Consider the following 20,611-nt stretch of genomic DNA (forward strand, 5'->3'; position numbering starts at 1 on the left):
CTATAGACTCTAATTCTCTAATAATAGAGAGTGATGCATCAAACTACTATTAGATAAGAGTTTTGAAAGTGAAAGGCACTGATAATATCGAAAAAATAGTTTGATATGCATCAGAAAAATTCTCACCTGTATAAATAAACTATCTTATTTATAAAAAGGAACTTTTAGCAGTAAAAAAATGTATTAACTAATTTCAATTATTTGTTATTAGTTAGGAATTTACTTTCAAAACTGAATCTAAATATTTGATATCATTTATGAAATTAATTTTAAAGGATGATAAAATTAGATTGATTAGATGACAAATCTAGTTTGCAAAATACTGCTTTAAGATTGAATTTATTTATGAAAAATCTAATTTTATTGTTGACTTTTTGTCTAGACCATTGTACGATAATGGACAAAAAGGAATAAACTAGAAAAAGTTTTCATGTTTCAAATGTAGATCAACAACTTATTTGAGGTGCAATTGTCCTTCTAAGAAGAATGTAGTAATGCACAAAAAGTCGGGTTCTATGACTAACAGCTCTAAAAGCGAAAAGTTTGAAACCAAGACTATTAATTCAAAGAAAGTGAATGATACTCTACAAATAAAGGATGTAAACACTATTTTAAAACAGATTCTTACAATATTACAATATACTACTATAAATCAATTGCAGGAATATGTTGTTGTTCCACAAAGCTTAATATATTCCAGATCTCAATAATCTTTGGATATGGATACTTTTGAGCAGTGTAATCCAAAATATCAAAAGGCTAATGTAGTAAGCATGGTGACACAAAACTTTAAAAAGATGAAAAACATTGAATTTAGAAGTACTAGTAAAATGAATTTTGAATATCCCTTGAATTCTAATAAAAGAAACTTTCAAGAGAAAGAAGAAACTACCGCAAAGCAGGATATTGCCAAAATGCAGAATAATGCCCAAAGTTAAGATAAAAGAAAGAAAAAACTATAAGAAAAATTGAGCACTATAGATATATTGGACATTCCTAAAAACCTGAAGCCTACAGAAGCTAGCAGAGCAATATTAGAACACTTGGATGTTCAATGTCGTATAACCTTAGCTATGGGACAAGGCAAAGTGGAACTAGGGCAAATATTGCGAAGACTAGCCAATTGACTAGCTTGGCTTGAAGCAGATAAGATTTACTACAAAGGAGAAGAACTTTTAAAAGGATCTATTCTTCGAAAACAATTATTTTTGAAGTCAAGACTACTTAGAGATGTAGCTGACTTTGAAATGCCATATCTAGAAATAGTCACTTTAAAAGGACTTATGACACATATGAAAGAAGAAAACATTGAAGATTTTTAAGAAGGATTTTCTGTATATTGAAATAAACTTATCAAATTACATGTTCCATGGAAACTTTTTTGGAAAAGATTTTACAAATCTATTTTGAAGAAGGGATGGATATATGTGAGGGAGATTGACGTGCAAGAACTGATAGTGAACCTCAAAATACCATATGTAGTCAAACAGGCACTCTGTGTATTTGATAGAAGGATTCATACATTTACATGTGTTATTACTTCTTTGGTTCAAAAAGATGCTAACAGTTAACCAGTACAAACTTGAGAATTTGTTGTAGGAGAGCAATGGTATAATATAATGGTTTGAAAAAACGTCTTAATAGGATAAACAACATTTCAACAAATTCAAGAACTTAACAAAGAGGATGGTTTTTGGACAAAATTGCATATAGGAAAACTATTGCTAGTCTAAGCCAGGTTAAAAAAACTCTTAAGGAAAAATGAAGTAGTTCATATTGATAAGGGGATAATAGTCATCTTATCAGAGAAATACATAAAAGTTCCAGATACTCTGTTTAAGGAAAATCAAACCCAAATAAGAGATATGCTTGAAGGTCTTAAGCCTTAATATTTCAAAACAACCTTTGATTGAAAATACAAAAGACTTACTTCAATTACTCATTACTGAAAAGACTGAGGTCCAAATAGAAGCCCAAGCTAAGAAAAAAGAAAGCTAAGGAAGAAGAAACTTTCGGAAGCTTTATGGAATTGTATTATTAAGTACTTCAATGCTTTAACATGGACTGTTCGTGTTTTGCCTATTACCATATTGGTTGAGTTTTTGAAGACCATAATGTAACATTGATTTTACAATAGGTGAAACATGCCTGGAACGTTTGAGTAAAATTGGTGTAATGTTTTTTTTCATTGGGTTTTATTATTTGTTTTAACAGGTGAGAGATCTCACCCGTTAACACTATAGGTGGAAGACAAACTTGAAGGACATGTGCTAAAATCTATCAATATAGTGGTTAAATCGATCAACATATATCAATACGAAGTACATGATCCATGACAAGAGGTGTTCATTGTGAATATTCTTTATCGAACATGTAATTGTAGGAAATTTCAACGTGTAATATGTACACATGTTATAACCATTGCAAGGTATAATGACCTCTTAGACTATGTCAGATAGGTCAATGTATATTCTTTTATGAAAATTTTATGAATAGTGTATAGAGAAGATGTTAATCTGGTAGAGGATCAATTAACTGGGTAGCATTTAATATGTCTGTAATTTATCCGTCTGTGATGCATCGATAGTTCGGTTATCCATCTAGCCATGCAAAGAGACCTTTTCAAGGAAAGGAAGTCCAACCATGAAACTTTAGCCAATTTCATCAACCTAAATTGTCTGAGTTCAACTTCGATGCCTGTAGTTCACTCATCTGTACATCAGTTAGTGGTAGAGAATGAGGTCATCATAGCCACGACGTAACCCATCCGATGGAATAGATTATCATGGTTTAAATTTTGTATTGACTTAGACTGTAATTTCAAGTTCATATAAAGTTCATGCTTGACTTTTCTTTTAGGTTTTGTCCATATTTTGTTGTATTAATTTCGTGATGGTTTATTTTCAGGATCTTACATGTATGGGATTTCAATATGCAATCAAGTGGCTAGTATTATTACAGGTTTTCTAAATTTTTTGTTTTCACTCAAGTACATGATCATCCATAAATCAACAAAGAAATTTGCATAAGCATTATAATCCATACTGAAAAAAAAATGGGGCATCCCGTCTGACAAAATATAATTATCAAGGCTTACTTTGGGTTTACGGTATTTTTATTATAATAATTTTCTAATGGGTTATCTTGTTAATATTGTGATGGTTTATATTGGATTTCATTGTAGTAATGCCATTAATATTTAATTTCATGATAATTTATTTTGTAGTAACATGTTTCATTCATTCATTTGATGAAATAATGATACAAAAAGCAATTACATAAGTAAAACAACAATAAAATGAAGTCCAACAAGCATGCTCCATGGCAACTGAACATTAAGTGAAGTCCTCCAAACTCACATTTCAACAATCCAAATTTAATTAAATAAATATAGCCAATTAAGTCAAGTCTAGAAAAAAAAAACCATAAAACCACTAATGAATGCTTCTCGAGGCCCTCCCACGGAATATGGTGGTGGTTATGCATTTTTTCAGCCTCCTAGAATAGGTGGATGTGAAGTTAAATGCACAATTTCTGGCAAAGTATTCTATAAACATTAGAATAAAAGTTGCACAGTCTATGTTTATTACATCTTATTTTGGCACATTATAAATAAACTTGAATTTTAGCATTTCTAGAGTCATCGACGATTGGATACCTTTGTTGTATAATAATTGTTTGTCTTCATAAAGTGTGACAGTGTCTTATATGGTGCCATCAACTTCTTCATTTTTCTTTGTTAATGGTGTATTCTGCGGAGTCGTATATATATAACTTTCAATTGTTGAACACCAATAAGTCGCATTCCCAATTTTAGTTGTTAAAGTTGATAGAAAAGAATATTTGCCAAGTAACGTATAGAAATAATTACATTTAATGATATCTCTAACCAAACAAACTAGTTACAGTAAACCACCTTCTCAACACTGCTCAAAGGTCTAAAGTATTCATTAGGTAGTTCGAGTGAGACGTTGTTTATTTGTTGTAGAAAAAAATGCCAATAATGTTTAAACTCATATATGTACAATGAGAGATGTGTAACAAATTAGGTGGAGATCATTGTCCAGTTACCATCTAGAAAACACTTTCATAGTATTCCTAAGAAAGTTTCAATGTATTATATATCAAAATAAGTTATATCATAAGTTAAAAGTGAGAATTTAATTGATTGACAATATATGAATTGTGCATACCATGTTATCCAACTATTTTTCCTCAGTTACCATTAGGGTATATCAAGCTTTGGTCATATGGGTTATTGTTTTGTTAGGTACCATGAGAAAGACACATTAGCTCTCATTATCTAAAGCACTACAGTACCATAAATAGAATGATAAGTAATACTAAGCCAATGTCGTGTCAGTAAGGCAATCTGGTATAGGCTATGTGTTCTTGACTAGAACATTCTTCCTTGTCTTTGTAAGATTGGTGAAAGGACTTACGAACTATTTACCTTTTTGTAAAACACGTTTGAACGCTAATGATTTTTTGGTAGTCAAAGGCTTCTCAGCATTTTTCAATAGGATATCCTTATGTTGTTACACATCAACATTCGATGAGACATTTATCTATTAAAAAAATATCTATCATTAATCTATAACACAACCAAATAAAATAATAAAAAAAGTATAGTGGAGATTAACATGTAATGATCCCAATGTCTAAACATACAAATCTTCCAATGTTGTAATCTAATGCATTATAAAGGAATGGTGTTTCTATATTTCCTTATAAATCATCTATGCATGTTGCTAATGAAGCTCATGTATCTCCCCATGGAACCTAAATGCTTATTGTTGTCATTGCTCCTGCATCTCCCCATGAAACACTAATGTCTGTTGTTGACAGAACTCATATTTCTCCTTATAAAACATCAGTGTTTGCTATTAATGGAACTTCTACATATACCCACGAAGCATCGATACCCATTGCTGATAGAGCTCCTAAATCTTCCTACGAAGCATCAATGTCTATTATTGATAGAGCTTTTAAATCTCCCTACGAATCATCAATGCATGTTACTACCATTCAACCCATATGGTTACAACTTGTTAGTTAAAGTGTTGCTACATCTAAGAGCTAAAGATGGATACATGTTGTATAAGGAACTATTAGAGATGTTCCTCTGATACACCACTACTTACAGACCTATGAAATAAATGCCTCACGGGGAAGTCCCTATGATACTCTCTAAGATATGAGGTGTGAAAGGTAGATATCTGTAAAAGAGATGTATGTACATGATAGGAGGCATAAGAGGTAGACATTTGTAGAGGGCATGAATGTACATGATAGGAGACCCTTTGAAACTCTCTTAGGTATACAGTGAAGGACATTAACACTTGTGGAGGGGACATTTATCCATGATAGGAAACAATATGAACAATAGGTCGAGAGCCTCGTGATAAGGAAATCTATAATTGGACAGATATGATAGAGACCTAGGGGCCAACCACACGAGCAAGAGAAACTCAAGCTAAGATCTAACTCTTATAGGTACTTCTCAAGAGTAATATAACTTTTTCACTTTTTTTGGTACGAATTGAAAAGTCAAAGTCTATATTTTGGGTGACGCATGACCGTATGTGAAAGAGGCCACGGTCGTGTGTCCTTGCTACATAAGTCAAATAAGCAAATTTAGTGACTAATTGAGATATTAAGTGACACATGCATATGTGTCTAGAGCACAAAATTAGTTTATAAAAGGTTTGTCATAACGTTTTTTGGGATCAGTTCTAAAAACCTTAATGCACAAAAACCCTAGGAAAAAAGTGGTATTAAGAGTCTGATCATTCGACTTCTTTATGGCAGTTTTAGCAACATTCCTTAACAAATCTAAAGAGAAATGGGTTCACTAGTGTAACGTTTTTGCAGTAAAGAGAGGTAAATAGGACCTGTCTCCTTCTCTGATTTTGCTTTGGTGTGTAAATTGAATTATATGCATTTCTTTACATCTAAATATGTTAGAGGAAACTTTTAAGATTGCTTAAGATGAGAAAAGCTTGATTATGAGTGAGTTTTCTACCAAGATTTACCATATTTCATGATGATGTGTTTTGATGCTTACCGTTTTTTATTACGCATATGATTTGTCATAGATTCATAATCTAGAGTGTAAACCATAGATTCCGTGATTATTAATGTGTTTTTGGTCTAAAACTAAATAAATATTATGTAATTGTTATTAAAAGAACCAATCTTGGCATAATGAACCTAGAAAGGTCTTGGTTGAGTTTCTTGATGATTTTATGTTTTTTTTATACTTGTAAATCATGAGAGGATGATACATAGTTTGTTGTTGATACTTGATTATGCCTAAAAGTCAAAAAAGATTCATAGGAACTTGACTAGTGTATGTTTTCATGCTTGTTCCAGAAACTTGAAAATTGACACATAATCATATGGTATGGCACAAACGCCTGTGTGCGTAACCTTCAAACTTTGAGGCATGTTCTCATGGTGATTTGACAACCCTTAGACATTGTTAACCTGCCAGTGATCATCTAAGACATGTAGTTAAATCATACATATTCTTAGCACAGCTAGAGCAAAAATAAAAGTACCAAACTACCCTTTCAAAAATGTGTGGTTAAGTTGGGATTAGGAAGAAAACTTATTGTATCTTAGCTGAAGGGTACATAAGGTGTAGAGAAGGATACACACCTGTGTGCCCATGAATATTGTTATATAAGTTATGGCCTCAAGAGGAAGGAACAATGAATATAAATAGTAACTAGACATGTAATCATGTGTAGGCAACATATGTACCTATGTATAAAGGGCAAAAAGTAATTTGACGCAAAAACTATGCTAGAAAGAAAAGGTTCATCCTTGTATTTGATTCAAAAACTAGGCTAGAAAGATAAATTAAGCCTTAAGGTACACGATAGTACCTTACGTGCCAACCAATTAAAGTATTCAAAGGCACAAATTAGTAGTAGGGTGGAAGCTGAAAAATGGTACTTCATTTTAGGATCATTATGAGGAGACATTGTGAGAAATTATTCCCAACACCAGACCCACAGAAAGGTAATGCTTGCAGTAGAGCTTGGTTAAAGTACAGTTGAGTTGGAGAGCAATAATTCACATGGTCAAGGTGTTGAATCCTTATATTTGATTCAGACTAATCAACTCAGTTATAGTTAGCTTCTAGATTCAAATACTTTCATCCAGTTTAGTAGTGTCACATTAGATAAGAGTTTAAGGGAGTGGTTCCTTAATGACTAGGCTGAGACATACTTAACTCAAAAGTAAAATATATAACCTAGTTAGCCCTAACTTAAGATATAAGCACTAGTTCAATTACTAGGACTCGTCATCGTTTAGTAAGGAATTCAATGTCAACTCTGATGACAGAGTTAAGGTCAAGGGAATTTTAGAAAAATTCAAAAAATATGTTAGTTATAATTTCCTACTTACAGAATGTTTCACCTTTTTACTTCTATGTGTATAGGTACAGGTGATCGTGATAGCTGTTGGACTAGTGTCGATTAGATGGTATGGAGTTGGAGGGCAATTCTATCATTTACTAGATCTCTAATTACTTTAATTTCAGTTTATGATAGTATTATGCTAGACTTCATGTTTTTTAATTGTTTTGGTTTTATAAACATCTTTTAACACTTTCTAACATTAATTATTATTTAAAAGGGTATTTTGCTTCTTTTTCAACCGTATTGATAAAAAAGTTTTATTCAAATGATAATCGTATGTTATGTTTTTCATTTGAAATGTAATGCTCTAATAGTCAATTTAAGTAGCACTTTCCTTCGAAAGACAGTACTTCTAGAATAGAATGTTACTTAGGGGTAAAAAGTTGTCATAAAGACATAAGGGATCTGAGACCTAACAATAAAGGATTGTGATGACCTAACAAAAAGTGCTTTGAAAGAAAAACGACAACATGACATGGTATTCTTCTTGTCATCCAATTTTGTCAACTTATCATTTCATAAGGTATCTAATATAAACATTAAAGCCTATAGTAACACTCAGACTCTTGCTCAAATAAAGTTGGATGCAATATATTTGTAATCACCTCCTAAAACACAAAGGAAATTTATAAGAAATAATGAAATGGAAGATATGACAATAAACTATAAATTTATTAATGACCAATTTACTGGAAGAGCGTCCCAAATTTTCAAATGTCATCCCAAGTCAATAGTACAACAACCTTTTACTTTAGTAAACAAGGGGCTAGATCATCTGCTTCCAGACTCACATAAGGCAAGATTCCCAACTGTTTCGTAAATCCAATATTGTAAAATGTATAATATTTATTGTTAGTATTTATAATCATCAGTATGAATTTTAACTTTATAAATTATGCGATATTTACTTGGAAAGCAATGAGGTATCCCAAAACATTTAGCTAGCCACAAGGATCGAACTCATATAGGGCAACTAATGTTGTAGACAATACTTATATTTGTTATGTATATCCAAGTGCAAGGATTCAATTATCTTGTTCCATGACATCAACCCCATGGGTATGGGCTAAATGCATCTAAATAATTGACTAAATGCAAAAAACAATCTTGGATTAATTTTCTATTGTCTGCCCCCAACAGTCTTGTAAAAGCAAAATACAATGTCATGAATTTCACAATATCCTCGTCTTTGTCTCCCCAAATTTATTTGTTAACTGTTTTCTTAATGTCCTCGTAGCTTATTGTCTTGTCAATGTTTGAGAAGTATTCCTTTTTCAATCAAGGTCGTCCGACATAATCAACATAGTTGGACACTTTCTTGTCATCCTTGAAAATCAGACCAATCATTAGTGTAAACTCGACAAGGTTGAATCGGACCTTAAGACCATTTAATTTGAAACACATTTCTCTCATTTGTTCCCTATGATTAATCATACAGAGTAACATTGTATGCATAAAAACAACGCTAAATCTTATATATGTCAAATCCAATAAGCACCCAAAATAGATTTTTCAAAATATCGCTCTCTAAGTCAGTGTTAGTTTGCCTTGATGGCTATCACAGTGTCCATCTTCATCTAAAGCATCATATGCACTCAAAATTCGTACTTCTCATAAAACCTGTACTCCCATTCTTGGTAGTTAATTACAAATGCTTAAAAATTGATATTACTAAGATTACATTACTAGTAAGTGTTAATAAAAGACTCAAATATATAACAAATGCAATTGGCAAAAAAGCGTTGTCAAACCCTAGGGTTGGTGTCACACCAATTTAGTGTTAGTATTCACGCTAAACTAGGGTTGGATTTTTCTAAGGTCAACTTTTTGGGGTTGGCATTTCTGGGTTGGTGTTTACGCTAAGGCTTGGCATAACGCCAACCTATTCATTGCAACTCCAGAAATAGAAAACAAAAAAACTCATCCATTTAACAGTCATCCATTGAACAACAAATCCATAACGAATAATCAATTCCACATCCCAAAAAAAGGGAAACAAACTAACCTATCGTCCTACCATGACGTCGTCCACTGTTATCGGTGAAGGTTGCCTGGTCATTGTCTGTTGTGATCAGTGAAGAATATCTAGTCATTGTTTACTAAAGTCGGTGAAAGGTGTTTGGTCATTGTCCATTGAATGTTGTCCAATCGTCAGCTTCCACTCCTTGGCATTGTCCATTTGCTTCAATGAATGAATATTGGATTTATAAACCCAATATTTTTCTTGGTTTTTTACTTTTTTTTTTTTTGAACTACTCTGCAAGACTAATGAAGAAGGCTACTAGGCTTGGTAGATATTCCCTTGTAAGGCTGCCAAGGGAATCACGGAAGGAGATGGCTAAGGCCGCCAAATTCCTCTATAAAGCTGCCAAGGGTATTTTCGAATTTTCGAAAGTTTTGTGGTAAATTTGTCAAGCCTTTGAAATGTGTGGTATTTATATATAGATGGTTAATTTTAGAGGTAAAAAATTCAATATCCTTTTGACTAATTGGTTTGATTTAGATGAATGTAAAATTATTTAAAATAAACACATTTAAATGACAAACAAATTATGTCTATATTAAGTATATTTTGTTAGTTACCGAAGTAGTTGAAATAAAAGGTTTTAATAGCCATCAATAATTAATGAAAATAAATTCAATTACTTGTGATTAAATGATATTGCAAAATAACATGAAGACATAATATTTATATATGAGTAATTGAAGTTAATTGATTATAGAATATGTAAGGGTCACCAAAGATTGACTAATTATTTCTAAAATTATGAATATAATTGTGGTTAATGAATACAATTGGTTAGGTAAGTTTAGTATACCCAAAGGTAACAAACATATCAAATTGGACTATATGTTATAACCAATTTAAGTTTTTCAAATAAAATATCAATTATGGTTAAAATTGTTTATTGTCGTAACTCCCAAAAGAGAACGATGATATACATTTAATGTTTAACATTATAAAATAATTTGAATCTATATTATACACGTATGTAATTACTCAAAGCATTATAATTGACTGAAGTTCAACCACCTAGTAGAGTCGAATAACTCGTGGAATAACTTGTGTGAGTGGTTGTTCTAACGTGTCTCTCGCATTTTTTCTATACTTGCTACTATCACCATTCTGTTAATATCTATTAACAACTTGGTTTCTAATTTGCTCTTATAATTTTATTAATTGTTATTTTTCTTTAAAATATTTTGATAATAAAAATAATTAATATGTTCTAAACAAAAAATATGTTTAAATGATTGAGACAATTTTACTTTTGTAGAATCAATTAATCAATAAGGGGTACAGCGATCATGTAACATAACATAGACCTTACATGGTCTCTATTACAGTATTTACACTGCACTCATTCTTGATCAGTTAAGTTTACAAAAGTTAAGTCATCCCAATCACTTACACACTTTTTCCGTTTAGAGCAAATTAAGTTTTTTCATTATAAAAATATTTTAAAGAAAAATAATAATTAACAAAATTATAAAAACAAAAAATAAATTATACTGTTAATAGACATTAAAGGAATGATGACAATAACAAGTAAAGCAAAAATTACAAGTGACACTATCTGAAGGCTAGATGTTCGAGTTACTCGATTTTTTTGCTGACTGAGCATATAAAATATAGTTATTTAGACTTAAGTGCACGGTAAGTCATGAAAACATAGTTAGAGAAAACAAGTTCATTATAGCGACATCAATAAAATAAAAGATTCTTTTAATTAGATACAACAATTAGTAATATAAAATGATTTTACATTATTTGAAAATATAAACAAAATGTGATTTGGATTATCGACTTACAATTTACAATCCTCGGTTTTATTAATTTAGAAGGAAATTTATATTAGTAAATTTAAATAATTATTTTTTATTAAAAATCACAAAAAAAATTAATATAAAAATTAAATGAATACAATATAGAGAGAAATTGATGATTGAAACTTGCAATATTAAAATTGAATAAACAAAATATTGAATGTGAAAAAGATTAAAAGAAGAGAATGTAGAGAGAAAATGAAATATTGAGAAATTAGGTTGAATGTGTGTGGTTTAGAGAGTAGGGAAGTGTGAGTTTATATAAAAAAAAAGAAAAAAATGAAAATATTTTTAAACCTACAACAACTACTAGGCTTGGCCGGTAACAACTTGCAAGGTTGCAATTGCAAACAGCCTTGTAGGCTTAAAGTTAATTTTTTTTAATTTATTCTATGAACAGTGGCAAGTCAACCCACGGATTTGATGGCCAAACCTATGACACACCTTAGAAGGCTCATGTGGTTGGCACGACCCATTACAATAGTAAGTTGTATTCTTTTGGGCTATGTTATTTTTTAAGCCTATTTTGAATTGCACTGTAGGTTGACTTGACCTAATTCACACACACATAGATATTGCCACTCAATTTTCATATTTGATCCCTTTTATGTCATACTAGAACACTCGTAAACAAAGGTGGGACTTAAAAAAATATTTTGGTGTCCAAATGTAATGTTTAATGAACAATGGGGTTATAGAGAATTAAGAAGATATATTTATTGGGGCCTAGTGTGAAAATCAAAATCTGAAGGAGGACAAATAAAATCAAAACTTAACACATAGAGAGACAAAACGATAATTTTTTATATAAATAATAAAAACAAAAAAACTTAATATCATAGACTTTACATAAATTTTTAAAACCCTAAGGATCCTTGGAAATTACCTAAAGTATTGCCACGTGCTTCACTAACCCCTTGACACCTATCGACAGATCGTGCATCTTAGTAACAATGAACCCAGTCCAGTGACATAATCTCCAAATAAAAAAAAGCCCAAAGCGCAAAGGACTATACCCTACCCACGAAGTTAAACTCATAAGATTTAAAAAACTCAAAATTATATTTATGAATCAAATGAAATTAAAATTTTTTATTAGAATTACAGATAAAATTATCATTTTATTAATAATATTAAAATATATAAAATTTATTATATTTTTCTGTTTAAATTTTAAAAACTAACAATTCCACTCTTACTTAAAGTTTTCTAATTTTGAAAAGTCATATTTCTTTCCCCCCTCCCAAATTTTTTCTTCACCCTTCCAGTCACCATCTCCTGTGCTGAGAACCTCTCCTTTCTAACTTAAACTAGTGATCGATGCCCAATGCAAGGAAAACTATGTGGAGCATATCTTTTCATTGACGATAGATCTAGAACCTTTTCTTTGGAGATTAAAAGATCACTGTCGAAAAAATCTAAATCTCTTCATCTCATTGCCGAAGAGAAGAGATCTAGATCTTCTCTTCAACGACGAGACGAAAAGATCTGAATCTTTTTGCTCTAGATCACTTCCCCAATACTGATCATTGGTTTAAGATGAAGAGGAGAGGTCATTGGTGTCGGAGATGGTGGCTAGAGGGGTGAAGAAAAATTTTGAGAGGAAAAATATAGCTTTTTAAAGTTAAAAAACTTTAAGTAAGGGTAAAATTGTTACTTTTTAAACCTTAAGGAGAAAAATTAATAAATTTATATTTTTAACATTATTAGTAAAATGATGATTTTACTAATATCTCTAATAAAAAATTTTGATGATAGTTAATTCATGAATGAAATTTTAGGTATTTCAAATCATATGGATGTGCCTTTAAAAATTCATCAAAAATGGAAAAAAGCCTTTTTGGCCTTAAAAAAAATGCAAATAAAGCAAACTAATCTTCTCCCCAAAATATCCCTAACTAAATAACAAAAGAATCAAGGGCCAAATCAATTAATGCAACAGGATTAGCCGATTGGTCTCTGTCTACCACAGGTGGCACACTTATTGATGTTTTTAGCTTTTTCTTTTCATTTATTTAAAAAATGCAAAATTTATTCATTTTTAAAATTCTGAAAAATACCTATAATCTAATTACTATATTATATTTTTCATCTGAATTTTTCTTCCCAATTTTATAATTTATTTTTTTAATGTTTATTTCACGGGTAACTCTTACTAACTTCTAGAATTTTCTAGAGTCTTCCTCTGCCATGTCTAGATAATCACTATAATTCATGTCCAGAAATTTCTAAGTTAATATGATTGTCTCTTAAACTTTATTTTGGAACTTGATATGTGACAGGTCAATTTAGTTTAAGAGATTGAAGTAAGTTAGCCTGGCTGATGAAATACACATCATATCGACAAAGATATTTTTGGGACAACTTCTACCGAACAGCTCTTCCATGATATTATCGTTTTATTGGTGGAGATTTTCCAGAAGTCTTGTGCTATGGAAACTTTCATATCACGTTCAATGTATGAAAAAAATGGAAAAATGGAAATTATGCTAATATTGCCAATTGGTTCATTCAATGTTGTTTTAAATGCATTGGCTAAATTTCGAAACATAACTCATTTTCAAAAGACAATTTACTTTTAAACTAAACCTTTTTTTTTTTTTAAATTACAAAGATATCATTTGAGACTATTAAAAGAATTAAAATAAAAATATAAAAAATTCCTTCACTCAAAGTATGTTATTTTTTCAAATTTTTTCTTTTTATTTTTGAAAATTTCAAATATCTACCGATAAGTAGTTAAAGTTAACGGTTTTAAAAGTAAAATTATCATTTTATCTGTAATATTAAAAATAAACTAAAATTTAATCTCTTTTTCTCCCTCTAAACCTTAAAAATTGAAAGTTTTCTTCTAAGTCAAGTTTGAAAAAATGATATTTTCCCTTTAAGGTTTAGTTTCTAGATCTTCAACATTAAATCTGATGTCAAATCCAACATCATCACTAACCATGAATATCTCTTGATGTCTCATCTCATTTCGATAGTCAAACTTCTCTTATTTGAAAGTTTGGATAATGTCTATTAACTTCAGAAAATACTTTTAGTTATTTGTTAGGAAGACAAAGACGAGAGATCTCATCTTCGTCAGGGAAGACGATGTTTTGTCTATATCGAAAAAACATTGTCTTCTTGTTAGGTATAGGATTGCTGGTCAAAAGGAGAGATGGTGAGGGAACGACTGCTAGAGGAAGAGAAATGAGATACTGTTGGAGAAGCATTAGAGATGTCGTCAAATAATGAAAAAACCCTAGGAGAAAAATTACTACTTTTTAAAACTTGGCCTAAGGGGGGAAATTGTTATTTTTTAGGATTTAGTAGAGTAAAAAAAAAAAAAATTTTAAGGGGTTACAGTTTCATTAATTTTAACCACCTATGGGTGGGTATTTGAAATTTTCAAATATAAATAAAAAATTTAGAAAAATAATATACTTTAAGTAAGAATTAGTCTTTCGGCTTTTTTAAAATTATAAAATTTCTCCTAAGATTATAGAAAAAAAAAAAAAAAACTTAAAATAAAAGAACCAATAATCCCTTTGACACAAAATATCCATGGTTATTGAAAATAATTGAGCATTTTATATGTAAGGACTTAACAGGGGCTATTGTTACAAAATTTGGAGCATATCCATCAATTTGATCGATAATCAATGCCAATATAGTTTAGGTTATGACTAAAACCAATTTTAATAATTAAACGGGATAAACTAGTGATTGAATAAATTAAATAGTATTAAACTATAATTTAACTATTAAATTAGATCGGTCCAATTCTCATACTAATTTTAAATTTATAATTATGTTACACTGGTGTTTCTAAACTAATTGATTTGTCAAACTGATAACCTATGAACTATCTTGATCTTAAAGTATTGGAAATAATGTTTTTAAATGATTAAATTAGTTATATCACTCATTTATGATTTGATCGGTTCAATCAGTTTAACTGAAAAATTGATCGGTTTAATTTATTATCAAATTATAATTAATAGATTTTACTTAAAAACTTATAAAAAATAAAATAAATCAAGATATTCACACCTATAAAGATTATAATATATCATTTTTAAAGAGTAAAAATTATTTATTTGATTTCAATAAAAAAACTAAAATAAAAAAATTCTTACTCTCATGATATAAAAAAAATAATTTTGTAAATTATTACTTATAAAAAACATTTAAAGAGATATGATATACTTTTTATTCTTATTTTTTATTTTATTTATGAATTTATTTTTCTTACAAATTTTTATAAATTCATCTAATCTAATAAAAATAATTATATTATTTAAAAATATTTAAAATTTTAATCAAATCTAATCAAATCTTGGTTTTTATTAGATTTAATTGAATCAATAAAAAAATTATTTTTATATTAATAAATCAAATTTAAAATTAATTTTTAATTTAATTAATTCGACCGATGCAATCAAGTTTTAAAATCATTGATGGTAAGAAAATGGAGTCCTCTCCCTCCTGCTTCAAAGTATCAATTGAGACCAATTCTGTACTTGATGTTGATGTGACGAAAAACTTAATAAAACTTGCGGTTACTCTTCACCCTTCCTCTCACCACTTAGGGTCCCACGTCGGCACAGACACCACACAACCACTCCTTCAAACATTATCAAAAATCCCAAAACAAAATTGAATATCAAAATATTATACAAATTTTACATGGCCAAGATCTCTCCACGTTTCCAACCACTATTCGTCGCACCAAAAATATCCCATAAACAAAGCCAGTTCACTGCTCGCCAGCGCTGAAACGAAAACGGATACGAACTTTTTCGGCGGTATTTTTTGTTTTCGTTTGATACTTGTGACATGGGAATTGAACTACAGAACCACCACCTCAAGGGGATTTCTGGCGGTTGGGGCGTGGGGGCTAAGCCTTGTGATACGTGTGAAGCTGCGTCCGCGGCTGTCTTCTGCCGCGTGGACTCGGCTTTTCTTTGTCTAAGTTGCGACGTCAGGATTCATTGCGTCAACAAGCATGCACGTGTCTGGATGTGCCAGGTGTGCGAGCAGGCACCTGCCACAGTCACTTGCAAGGCCGACGCAGCGGCTCTGTGCGTCACGTGCGATAACGATATCCATTCGGCAAATCCTTTGGCGAGACGCCACCAGAGGAATCCAGTCGAGCCGTTTTTCGACTCGGCGGACTCCATCGTCAAGTCCTCGTCTTTGAACTTCTTGGCGCCAAACGAAAACGGGAGTTCGGAGTTCTATGGCGCCTATCAGCACCAGGAGGAAGGAGATGTGGAGAGTGGCTTGTGTTTAATGCCGCCGTGTGAGAAACTGAGTTTGGAAAATAAGAACGAAATGAAATCCGTGGATATGTTGTTCTGCAAAACGGATCCGTTTCTCGATTGTGAGTACCCAAATTCGTATCCAAATTACAGTGCCGGTATGGATAGTGTCGTCCCGGTTCAGAGTCCGAAACCTCCGCAAATTCAAGTTATCAATAACGAAAATTGTTTAGATATCGATTTCAGCCGATCCAAAGTCGCTTCATTAAGTTACCAAGCTCGGTCTCTCAGCCAAAGTGTAATTAATTAACCCGCTAAAAATCTCTCCTTTCTATTAATTTATCAAAGAAAGAAGATGAGTTATTTCTTATAATTTCATATTTTTTTCAGGTTTCGTCGTCTGATGTTGGAGTGGTTCCGGATGAGAACTCAATGTTCGATACATCTTATCCATTCGGCCAAAACATTGCGTGCTGTACTAATACAAACCAAGCAACGCAACTATGTGGACTTGACCGTGAAGCTCGGGTTTTGCGTTACAAAGAGAAGAGAAAGAACCGAAAATTTGAGAAGACTATTCGGTATCATTCACGTAAAGCGTACGCCGAGACAAGACCGAGAATCAAGGGCCGGTTCGCGAAACGGGCAGAGGTGGATTCGGACGTTGAGCGCCTCTATGCCTCGGCAGCTATGTTCATGCCCGGCAACCAATACGGCGTCGTTCCGACTTTTTGAGGAAATCCTAATGTAGGAAGAGTTGGCTTGGAATTCTTAATAGGCATGTGCTTTCATCATCATCCGGTACCTGTTGCCTTACAAGTTCAACAATGAAACTAGAATAATCGGACGGTTGCTGTTAGTTTTAAGAAATGTTTTTGTGAAACTTACGGTAATCGATGGAGTTTTAGCCGTTAAATTACAAGATCATCAGGAGGAGGATGATGATCGTTTAATCGGTTTTGTTTTTATGTTGAGGATTTTCTCTATTTCCAAAAGCCCCGTTTACTTTTTCGGAAGGAGCTTCACTTCATTGTAGTTTCGGTTTTTCTTCTTATTGAGTAGAAGTTTCTTCTTTGTTTCGAAGGATCTATATCTCGATTTCTATTGGTTGATTGAATATCCCTCGTTTTAGTTGAGGTTAATATAATACAGCCGAAAGGTTGTTTGCATCGGGAAAGGCTCATACTAAAAATGGCATGCTCAATTATGTCCTTAAATTGCCATACGTACACTAAAATAATTAATATCCAAAAAAACCGTAAAATTAAAAAAAAAATCTATTTCCTCCTATTATATATGATATGAATAATATTATACTTAAAAAATAAAATTTAGATTAATAAATATATATTAAGTAATAATAAATAATATAAATCTTTATAAATATATTAATACTTATTGATACTAAGAGTTTGTTACTTTGTAACACCGTGTAAGAGTAAAAAGTTGCGTGTTGCTTAGTTGAGTAAGTATAGGGTTAGAGCTCAAGTTAACTTGATTAGTTTGAATGTTACCAATTCAAGTTCAAACTTAATAATATCAGTGAATAATTGAATTATGTCTTGATAAATATTGGCTTAACATTTGAACTAAAATTCTATAGTTTATGTTATTTTATCTTTATCCCATGATGAAATTTGAAGCAGAAAAAGAATAAGTGAGCGACAATTAGAATTTCACTCTTTTTTGGTATCTATTAATATGTGAATAATTATGTTTTATATATATGTATAGGTGTTTGAGCTTCATTAGAATTTTAAACATGTAGAATATTTTTCAACACATACATGCATAGTTGGCATGTAAACATGCACAACCAACATGTTTCAAGCATTGCATGAGTGGACAGTCTTCTGTCCAACTGTGCATTCCTTTATTTATTATTTTTTTCTTTACATGGTGTTAGTCATGCCATGCATTTGCATGGCCATCACTATGACCACTAAGTGCATGGCTAACATATTAAGGTGCATGGGTGTGCACTTTTGTCAAGGCATAGTTAAATTGAGTCCTTTCAACTTGTTGGACAAACCTAATCCATTCACAATCTTTCTCTCTTTCCTAAGCATTGGGATTATCAATAAACAATTCAATTCTCTTAGTTCGCTTTAACTCTTATATGTATGTGACCTATAAGCTCTCTACCGACCAGTAGTATCCGAATTTGAGGCAAATTTAGACATAGACTAATATTTGACTCTAGCAAAGGATCATGACTATCTGAATAACAAAGTGTCAGCGAACATCTTTTAATCTTTTACAACATCACAGTTATATGCAATTCAATCATTTCGTAAACCAATATCTCTCGATGCTAAGATATAGAAATGTGTCTATTTCAATAATTTTTTGGTATGAATTGATATGCATCAATGACTAACATTCTTGTTAGAATATGCCCTAAAAACCAATCGCTTTGTTGGTTTTAAGGGTTGTATATCTTGCATATACATTATTAATAAATAAAGAGTTCTATCATACTTCACATGTTTTCTAAGTCACTTTTATATCTATGTTGTAGTTGTATATTACATCCATATTAGTTACATGCATACGACATATGAAAAGTCCCGATGAGTTTTAATAAACGTTATCAAATCGTTCCTTGCATAGACAATCTGTTTGGGCAATAGTATTGCATAGTGGGTGTGTGATAATCACCACAGTTTATCAATGGATGATATTAGACATGATAGATATACACATGGGTAAACAATGTAACCATTTGATGGTTAGAGAACTGATCAAAGGTTATTATATTATATTATTTATCGAACGTGACTACTGAATGATGATCACATGCACATTAATATATAGTCAATGATACATTGTAAATCATACTAGTATATAGATCCTTTGACTTGAGATATCACAGTTATGCTTTATTTTGGAACGTATGGTTCATACGGTGTATACCACGAGGCTAACCATGTCTCGTTCAGAAGTCGTTTTGATCATATGTTGCTTGAGCGAAAGGACAAATGATGATCATACAAGGATTCGTCAGCTCGACTGCTCCCAAGTTCTCATACGAATATCAAGAAACATGAAAATCTATAACACTGGTCAATGTAGATAAAAGACCACATAAAAAGATTTTCGATGTGACGCATTATAATGTATTACTAGATATTCGAAAAGATTAAATATTGGATTTTGACATTCTATGAATCCAAGTTTAATCGGGATGTAATAACAGAGGGAATGGACTATATGGTAAGTGTGAGTAAGAAAGGTTCATTTGACATTATGTGAAGTTTGTACTTCATTGTGATATAGGGGTCATGGGACATTGCTAGATGACACCACAATGATCAGTGGGAGCTTCGTTTTGTAACGAAAAATGAAGTATATCAGTTAACGACAATTTTAGGTTATATAGTGATATAATGAAACGTATTGTCTGGTATGAGGCTCACAATTACGTCACTATGGACCTTGAAGGTCACACCCATATTTCAAGGAAGAAAATGGTGTTATGAAGCTGAAAATATTTATCCATGGTTGGCTAGCACTTTCCGAGAATAAAATTGTACTTTTCGAATAAGATTCGAAAAAGGGGCAAAATTGTGATTTTGCACCTTTTAAATTGTTTAGAAAGTTGCATGAATAATTTTAGATACAAATTATTCAACATGTGTCAAATTATGACTTACTCTTAATTATCAACCAATGAGAATTAGACATATGAGTTAACTTGATAAATATCAAGTTTTAATGAAATAAATGTGAGAAAAAAATGAAGAAAAATATAGATTTTCTCTTCTTCTTCTTCTTTTGCAGGGAAAAGCACTATTTTTCTTCCATTTTTCTTCCTTAAAGGGTGCAAGTCAAGAGATCACTTATTTTAGTGATTCAAGCTTCAAAACTTCAAATCAACTTACAAGGTATAAGATAGTTTACATGTTTCTATGTTTTATTTCTTGAAACAACATGTAAATTTTATATTACCATTATTACATATGATGTGAACATGATCTAAAAATTCCAATTTTCTTGCCAAAATCCTTCAAATGGTATCAGAGCAAGAGTTTGATCCTTGAATGATAAGAACATGCCATAATTTTAGGTGTTTGGAAATGTTAGTGATCAAAACCTAAG

General features: G+C 31.3%; 1 protein-coding gene across 2 annotated transcripts; it reads left to right on the forward strand.

Annotated features, from left to right (window-relative positions):
* The first annotated feature begins 15,913 nt into the window (after positions 1-15,913).
* On the forward strand, positions 15,914-17,600 carry LOC123200067 (zinc finger protein CONSTANS-LIKE 5-like). 2 transcript variants are annotated; one of them, XM_044615170.1, is made up of 3 exons: positions 15,914-16,526; positions 16,662-16,808; positions 16,901-17,600. In XM_044615170.1, exons 1-3 carry the CDS (start codon positions 16,086-16,088, stop codon positions 17,243-17,245), a joined length of 933 nt encoding a protein of 310 aa, XP_044471105.1. In that variant the 5' UTR covers positions 15,914-16,085; the 3' UTR covers positions 17,246-17,600. The 2 variants fall into 2 exon arrangements, with proteins under 2 accessions (XP_044471105.1, XP_044471104.1); XM_044615169.1 differs by having other exon boundaries at positions 15,915-16,808.
* Positions 17,601-20,611: the final 3,011 nt, after the last annotated feature.

Source organism: Mangifera indica, chromosome 17, assembly GCF_011075055.1.
Source record: "Mangifera indica cultivar Alphonso chromosome 17, CATAS_Mindica_2.1, whole genome shotgun sequence".
Lineage (NCBI taxonomy): Eukaryota > Viridiplantae > Streptophyta > Magnoliopsida > Sapindales > Anacardiaceae > Mangifera > Mangifera indica.

Coding starts and splice junctions, on each gene's coding strand:
- LOC123200067 (XM_044615169.1), top strand. CDS start 16,086: ATGGGAATTGAACTACAGAACCACCACCTCAAGGGGATTTCTGGCGGT. Junction 16,809..16,900: donor CTCGGTCTCTCAGCCAAAGT/GTAATTAATTAA, acceptor TATTTTTTTCAG/GTTTCGTCGTCTGATGTTGG.